The sequence below is a fragment of the Acyrthosiphon pisum genome, chromosome A1 (genome assembly GCF_005508785.2).
Source record: "Acyrthosiphon pisum isolate AL4f chromosome A1, pea_aphid_22Mar2018_4r6ur, whole genome shotgun sequence".
In the NCBI taxonomy this organism is placed as follows: Eukaryota; Metazoa; Arthropoda; class Insecta; order Hemiptera; family Aphididae; genus Acyrthosiphon; species Acyrthosiphon pisum.
In genome coordinates this window covers 61482806-61492016 of record NC_042494.1, presented here as the reverse complement: position 1 = coordinate 61492016, position 9211 = coordinate 61482806, and the positions used below count along the sequence as shown (strand labels likewise).

At 28.3% G+C, this 9211-nt stretch overlaps 1 protein-coding gene across 1 annotated transcript in view; it reads left to right on the top strand.

Moving 5' to 3' along the window:
* Positions 1 to 9211, top strand: part of LOC100165237 (F-box only protein 11) — an 18169-nt gene that overhangs the window by 4868 nt on the left and 4090 nt on the right. Inside the window, exons 2-5 of the mRNA XM_003242362.4 lie at positions 229 to 561; positions 5110 to 6056; positions 6138 to 6441; positions 7194 to 7497. Coding sequence (XP_003242410.1) covers positions 229 to 561; positions 5110 to 6056; positions 6138 to 6441; positions 7194 to 7497 — 1888 coding nt within the window. The remainder of the gene's footprint in view (positions 1 to 228; positions 562 to 5109; positions 6057 to 6137; positions 6442 to 7193; positions 7498 to 9211) is intronic.

The window sequence follows — 9211 nt, the reverse complement described above, 5'->3', positions numbered from 1 at the left end:
CCCCCCCCCCCCCCCCCCGAAAAACCTTCCTGGCTACGGCACTGGTATACCCGTCAATTTTAGGTTTTTGAATTTAGGTACTAGGGTAGGTAGTACTGCATTCCAATATCATATTACTTAATTATTATTTATCACAAAAAGTTCAAAATCAAAATAATTTTTTTCTTTAGGTAATTGATTTTAAATATACTTGCCTAATATAATATTTTTTTTATTATTATTGTTTAGGTGGAGTGGTTGAAGCTGGAGTAACATGTGAACCTTTAGTTGCTGCAAGTGGTAGCTATGCAACTCCAGGAGGCGCTAGTACCAGTACTAGTAGTTTCCAACATGTGCCACCTTATGATTTACGTGGTCGAAAATCACCTTTACACTTACATGATGCTAGTACAGCTGGATTTAATGCTACAGCACCAGTTCACCCAACTGCTACTCGTCCTACATCACCTACAGCATCAGCTACTGCATCGGTATTGCAGTCGGCTGCTACACCACCTTTATCTCAGCCTGCCCGTAAACGACTCAGGCGAAATACTTCTTGTACAATTACTAGCTCTGACAGTAAGTGATTAATTTATTATAAACTTAATTAAGTGGTAATTTTACTGTCTTGCAATATTGTATCAGTGTTTCTTGAATTTATGTCTTAAATTTTACATCAACTGAATAATATTTCATACTTGAGTAGGTAAATTACGTACAAGATAATTATATTAAGGGGGCTGGAGCGTGATAAATTTTCGGCCGAAACCAATGCTCATGACTTCAATCACTGCGCCCAATATAATGTTCTTATATTAATTTTGAAAGCAGATTTGAATTTGTCACTAAATTATTTTGACAATTTTATTTTTTTTTACTCAGAAATCATTTACAAAAAGAGTAAAAATAGATTAAAGTACATTGATATAGAACATGAAAAATATAAGACAGTTATAGCATAGCAAATTTAAAGAAGAATTCAAATCTGCTTTCAAAATTTAAATCGGAACATTCTACTGAGTGTAGGGATTGAAGTCACTGACTGTATTTTTTGAAAAAAAATGTTTGTAATTTTATAAAGTAATATGTGGTGACTTGTGCACGTGCGTAGGTAAAATGATAGATGTACATAATATTCGGTCATTATGATTCCCCTATACAACGTGATCGGTACTGCGAATTACACACACTAATGTTCATTGACTTTCAACACATTCACAAGACCCATATAAAATGAAATAAAAAAATGCCTAATTTTTACTTCTTAGAATGGATTACGCTGCAGCCCCCTTAACAACATTATATTAATTTAGGTAGATTCTTATTTTTTAGAAAATATTTAATAAAATCATACATAAGTAATATGTGCACAATGAACCCTTTTAAGAAAAGAAACACTCAAAAAGTTTCAATTTATCATTTTTATTAATAAGAAATCAAGTCTAGTTTGTACATTAGGGTAGGTTAGGTTCTTAAATTCTTTCTTTCAAATTTAATATCACAATGCAAATTAAGCATGTATAATATAAATAATATACATATACTTTTGCTATTATTTGTTAGGTAGGTACATTTATTACATTAAAAAGCAAAATTATCAATTTCATGTGTTATGATTAGGGCTCCTTGTTTCACGTGTACCTCTACTTACACGTATTCATGTATTTACGCCTTCACTTATGTAGTTCTCTATTTTTACTCGTAGGTTGAAGATGATTTTTCCCATTTCATAGAATATTATATGGATTAATAGATTAAATTAATTAATAATCAATAACACATAGTATAACTATTTACTTTTAAGTAATGCATATCTGACGGCCTTCTAGAAATCGTTAGTTAATAATTATTTATTTTTGTTAAATTAATAACTATTTTTGATATATAGGTATAATAAATAATATAAATGTTCAGTTGATATCAATTAAAATCATTCACATATTCATACCGAATACCCTTACATAACCCGCATGAATATGATTCCGATAAGTGTTCATGATATTTGTGTATGTTAGTATGGTTGATATTGATATAGATAGTATGGTTGCCCATCGACCCATAATTTCCATACTTGAAAAGTGTCTACCGAAATGAATCTCCAGTCAGTATTATAGTTAAATTAAACAGCTGAAGACTTAAGCACTAGCACTTATATTTCATAGTGGTTATCACAGAATTTCAATTTACATTTAAAAGGTAATTGCATTTATAGTCACTATAACAAATAAGCGCTAGTGCGTAAGTCTGCATCTGTTTAATACTGATAATGGAGATTCATTTCAGTAGACACTTTTCTAGATTCGTTAGGCAACCATACCATCTTTAATTGTGGTATTCACAAAAGTAAGACCCCCCTATACCCTGCTTCAAAAGAGAAGACACCAGGCGGCCACAGACAAATCCGGTTTTGCTACGTAAATCTGGTGTCTTCTCTTTTGGAACAGGGTATAGTTACGATTAAAGTTCGGATTTTGTGGGAATTTTTTGTTTTCTTTTCTATGAGTCTAATATAAAGCTGACTACAAAGGTCAGCTATAAATTTAATTTATGTTATGTCGAATAAATACATAAAATTTAATTTTCATTTTGTAGTTATTTTTAAATGATTTTTGGGGTAGGTATATTATACTTATTTGCTAATTTTAAAAACCGATGTTATATAATATTTATATATTAGCATTGATTATTTATAATACATTTAAATATACATATTATTTAATATTAATATTTGGTTTAAACAAAGTTAATGAAATAAAGATTAACAAATGAAAAAATAAAATTACACTAAAGAACTGTTTTTTTTTTTTACAAATTAAACAGAAAATTCAAAAAATCTAAAAATCTATTGAGATAAATAAGTAAAATATTAAACATTGCTTAGACTCTGGACTGGATAATTGTCCACACAACAGACGTGATTATGGTATAGGTACATGCAATGTTGTAATGTATATTTGTATGGCAGTCGGTAAAAACAACAAAAATTTTTTTAAGTGATTACGTCCATATACAAAAATCACCAGTAGAAAACTTGGCCAAATACAAAAATGTCCATTTACTGAATTTTTTTTATTAATTTTAAAATAGACAATAAAGTTTTAAAAATTAAAATTAATTTAAGATTTAGAATTTAAAATTTAAAATTAAAATTAATTTAATGTTATTTATCACAAACTGTCATATCACATCGTTATATAACACGTCTTAACTTGCGATTGACTTAATAAAAATAAATAAAGCTTATTGTCGATGTTGACTATCCCGTTTTAAAATATGCTGGTTTTCCAGATCGTATTTTTCTCTATCTTAAATTTTGGGTCTAAGTATCTAATGATCAATGCAGAAAAATAAAATTGTTTATAAGTAACAGTAATACTATATAATAATTTACTTTTTAATAAAAATTAATTTTAATAAGTTCAAAAAATTTGGTGCATTAAATTATTATCCATTAACTAATTTTGCTATTGGTTTTACAATGGTGCTTATTTTTTTTTTTTTATATCCTGTATACAAAATTTAGTGCTTCGATTTTAACATAATATAGTACCTTATATTTTAGCAAATTGGATCAAGATGGTACTTTAGAGAGGTCATTTTTTGATATTCTCAATAGTTATTAAATGCCACGGAAAAAACCACTGAAAAATTACGAAAAAACGCTAAAAATGGGGTTTTAATTTCTAACGCCTTGTTTATCACCATAGAAACAAATAAAACATTATAATATTATGATATTAATTTAACTTACATGATAAAATAAATAATAACAATATAAAATATACAAACTGACAAACCGTCTCCACTCAGAATCGTTTTTCTTATACAATGATATAATATCATTGAATTCAAGCCTAATACATTCCATTATACAATGACTCGCTTGTAATCTACTGTACAGCAGAGCGACATCCACTTACCTGCTTTTATTATTTGTTTATGTACATTTCTGTGTCCGGGAATATTTGTGTATGGATTTTTGACATACCTAGACGCATGTCTGTATCTATACATAATACATATTTATTTAATTGTTTGTTGTATTAATATTGTTGTTAAAGAAAACATTATTACAATAAGTAACGACTAGAATTACATTTTTTAAATTAAAAGATTTTAATATTATCATTTAATATAACAAATAAATATAAATAAACAATTGTATGCATTTGTGATAATTATGATGCTAGTGGATTTTGTGTTTTTCTTTATAGGTGGATATTGGTTTTGAAAAAAAAAAACAATACTAATAAAACCAATACCACGTGTACCGATGCCTAATTATTTGTGTCAATATTCTTTATTTATTTAGCATTTATAAATTATTAACATTATCTTACATACTAAAAAATATTTATCTTCCTTCCATTCATATAGGGATTCCCTTTTCTTTAGTTATCCATTTTCATTAAATTTGTTATTAAATATCTTTTATATTTGTCTAACAAAAATAAAAACAAAAATAAAAAATAAAATTGTTCTTTCGGTACTTATTTCATAAAATCAGTTAACTATTTCATTTTAAAATAAGATAATGGATATAATTCCTACACTCTTTGTGAAGGAAGGCATCCTGACACACAGTAGCCAACAAACAAATATAACTATCTGTAATATTTATATAGATTAGGCTTGAAGTTGGAGAAGGTCCAAAGCAAGTATTTTAATTATATGCTTCTATAAAATAAATTAACTTGAGATATTTCCATTATTGAAACCCACTTGCATTTCCCTTGTCTACATACATTAATATATATTTTACGTAATACATGTCTACTTATATTCCTTCTAGTTTCTTTTTAAATGAAAAATTTTGCTTCAATATCTAATTATTTTAAAATGTATATTATAAGTTATTATTAAACATGGTCTAAATAAAGTTCCTAACTAATGATATACTTACGTTAGCTCCCTTAATATAAATGTATACCTACCACCAAAATCCTTATATTAAATTCACACTATAATATACTGTATTTATTTAATAGGCTGATTCTTAAATTGTTGTTCTTTCCTTATTTTTCATTTCTTAATGTTATATTTAGTTTTTAGTGAATTTCCATAATCAACCGTTTATAAGTATAAATGTTTAAATAAAAATTTAAAAAATACTTTTGACTATTTCAGATACAAACTCGGCTGCCCATTATTTACAGTGTGAACTGCCAGACGAGGTCATGTTGACAATATTCAGTTACTTATATGAACAAGATCTATGTAGAATAGCTCAAGTTTGTAAACGATTTCAAGCAATAGCTAATGATAATAATCTATGGAAAAGATTGTATCAAAGTGTATTTGAGTATGATACACCACTGTTTCATACAGAAAATAGTCGTTTTGATTTTATTCCATTTGACGAAAGTGAACACCATAATCCATGGAAAGAAAGTTTTAGGCAACTAAAAAAACGTTGTTTACATGTACGACCACATTATAATGGTACTGCTAAAGACCCAGTTAGGAGAATGCCACATTTTGAAACAATTCAAGCCGGCTTAGATCATGCTGATGAACATTTAAATGGTGGAGCAAAAATATTTTTACATCCTGGTACTTATCGAGGAGAATTTTTGGTGATAGATTCAGATATAACATTAATTGGAGCTGCCCCCGGTGTGGTTGCTGATGCAGTAATTCTTGAAAGAGAAACTGAATCAACTGTAATGTTTGTTGAGGGTGCCAAAAGTGCCTATTTGGGACATGTCACATTAAAATTTACTCCAAATGTTACTTCAACTGTCCCACACCATAAACATTTTTGTTTGGAAGTTGGCGAAAATTGTTCACCTACAATTGACCATTGTATTATCAGAAGCTCCTCAGTTGTAGGAGCTGCTGTATGTGTTAGTGGAGCTGGTGCAAATCCTAGGATTCATCATTGTGATGTTAGCGACTGTGAAAATGTTGGTATTTACGTTACTGATCATGCTCAAGGAACATTTGAAGACAATGAAATTTGTAGAAATGCTTTAGCTGGTGTTTGGGTTAAAAACCATGCAAATCCAGTGATGCGTCGCAACCATATACACCATGGAAGAGATGTGGGCATATTTACATTTGACAATGGATTGGTAATTAGCAATTTTAAAAATACATTATTCTATTTTACTTATTCTTAGGTTGCAATTCTTATAATTTCTGTTTATGTTTAGGGATTTTTTGAAGCCAATGATATTCACAATAACCGCATTGCTGGTTTTGAAGTCAAAGCTGGAGCCAATCCATCTGTTGTGCAGTGCGAGATTCATCATGGTCAGACAGGTGGAATCTATGTTCATGAAAATGGTCTTGGCCAGTTTATTGATAACAGAATTCATAGTAACAATTTTGCTGGTGTTTGGATTACTTCGAACAGCAATCCAACAATACGGCGTAATGATATATATAATGGACATCAAGGTGGAGTATATATATTTGGTGAAGGCAGAGGACTGATTGAACATAACAATATATATGGTTGGTACAAAAATATTCATAATATATGATATATAAAAATTTATGTTTGTCTATCTGTCTGGATGTCCTTTATGCATCCCTAAACGGCTGAACCGATTTTGATGACATTTTTTTGTGTTTTATTTGAGTGGTTCCTGGGATGATTTAGATTCAAAATCGGTAGATAAAAACTTGAGGAGGTGCTTAAACAGTATTTTAGTATGAATGTTAGTTAAAGAATGTCTGTAGTTCAAACCCGATTCGTTGGAACAATTTTTTGCATTGTTTTACATTGTTTTTTTTTTTTTATATATATATATACTGAGTACTTCTTTATCTTTAGATATAAATGTTTGATTTTCATCGGATTTTAGCACGGTTAGATTAGGATTTTGTATTAATTGATAATTCTTTCTGGACAATGAATAACAACCAAATTGTATTCAATCCGTCGTAGGTTGAATTAAGTAAAAACGACAAACCTGGTATAACTTTGATTCTTGAGAGTTAAACTATATACTTACGGGGTCTGCAATTTACCGCAGGTAGATTGCCTGCCTGATAATATACTGCTCGCATAATCACAAGCGAATCTTACAGACAACGCTGATCGGGATGGCTATAAATTAAAATATAATATAATTTACACTTTGCTTCCACAACGAGTTACACTCATAAAGAGTTGAACAGTCACAATTTTTATTCCGGGCAATGCCGGTAATTCAGCTAGGATCATATTAATATGTTAATATATTAATATATATTTTTTTCAGGAAATGCATTAGCTGGTATTCAAATTCGCACAAACAGTGACCCAATTGTTAGGCATAACAAAATTCATCATGGTCAGCATGGTGGAATATATGTACATGAGAAGGGTGCAGGGCTTGTTGAAGAAAATGAAGTATATGCAAACACATTAGCTGGTGTTTGGATCACTACTGGTAGTACTCCAGTTTTGCGCCGTAACCGAATACATTCTGGTAAACAAGTGGGCGTATATTTCTATGACAATGGACATGGAAAACTTGAAGACAATGATATTTTTAATCACTTATATTCTGGTGTTCAAATAAGGTGAGTAATATATTTTTTTGTGTAAACGTATTAAACAACATTTGAATCACATTCTTAAGAAGACCTATATTTGTTGTGTCCGTCTTATACATATAATATACCAAAATTTTGCACACCAGCTTCAAAAGTGTGCTGTCAGTTATGATATTAGAGTGAATTGATCTATTATGAAAATTTTAAATAAGATCATCACCGTGTTCTCTCGTTTTGTTTACGGCATTTTTTTAATTTGAAGTGGTATTCCTATGAGACACGAGTATGTAAAATATTAATATTTTAACATGCTAATAATTCAATTAAAAAGTAAAATATTGTAAAAAACCAAAAAAACACAGATAATGTTCTTACTTAAAAGTTTGATAATAGGTCAATTCAGTCTAATATCATAACTGACAGTACATTATTGAAACTGGCGAGCAAAAATATGGTATGTCATATGTGTGTAAATTCATATTTTAATATTCTGAGTATAGAATGTATTGATTTTACAATGTGGTTTTTAAAATTTTAAAATGTTTGTGTCATCACCATTTGGAACAGTAAAAAAGCTTCGGTATATAACTCGATTACTGGTAGCAAATTGTATCTAGTTTATACTTCTGTAGTTGATACTATTTCAAAAGTAAAATACCTTAGTAATTTAAATAATAACCGGAAAAACAACAATAAAAAAATGAAAATAAAATTAGGGAATTTTTTTGCTTACCATAAAATGGGGTTACTTTGATAATTTTTTACTGTTTTATGACAATTTTATTTTTTATTTTATGGATAACTTCTGTAGTATTAACGATAAGACTCTCAAAATTAAATCTTAGATACAGTTAGTTATGATCAATTTTTTAATGTTTATTAAATGTTAATAATAGTTGAATCATCGTAACTTTTTTTAAACTTATTTTTGGTAATTTTCAGACATAAGTAAATCTTAAACCATTTATTATCCATATAATTTTCATAATTTTTTTATACACTTAACTTGTATCAATTTTTCATTTATCAGATCTTTTTGTTACACTCTGTTTAGAGTTTAGACATTAGACATTTTCAATTTTTTTTAGTTATTTTTTTCTATGAATGTAAAAAAATGTTCAATAGGTTAAAAACCTTGAAAATCTCATTGAAAATTTAATACAAGGTTTCTCATAATTTGTTCATACCTATGCTAATTAAAAAATATCAAAAATACATACTCATAACATTTTATTATAATCCTTCAAAGTTAAAAGAATGTTGATTGTATTTGATAGGTACGTAGTTGTTTATAAATTAAAGTCTAATTTATAAAATATGGTCGACCGAGAGGTACTTTTGATACCCTATAGATTTCTTGGGGTTAGCAAAGATATGGTTTTGCTACCAACAAATTATATTTTATATTTATTATTCAAGTGTTAACGAAAATGATTCGTTTTTATAGTTGTAAGTTGTAACCTACAATATCATAAAATATAAAATAAAAATATCATGGTCAAATAAATGTTAAAATTACGTTTAATAATATGCACTTATCTATATTCTAAGACCAGGTGAATACAAAAATATATTCTGAGATAGTACGATAATGTTAATTAATATTTCTGCATGAATTGTTTCTATTAATTTCCTTAAATGAGCACACAACACTTAATAAAAATTATTTAATTATTTTTAAATGTTAAATTAATTGTAACTATTGTACTACTGGCTGTATGAAATGATTTGGTAATAATCC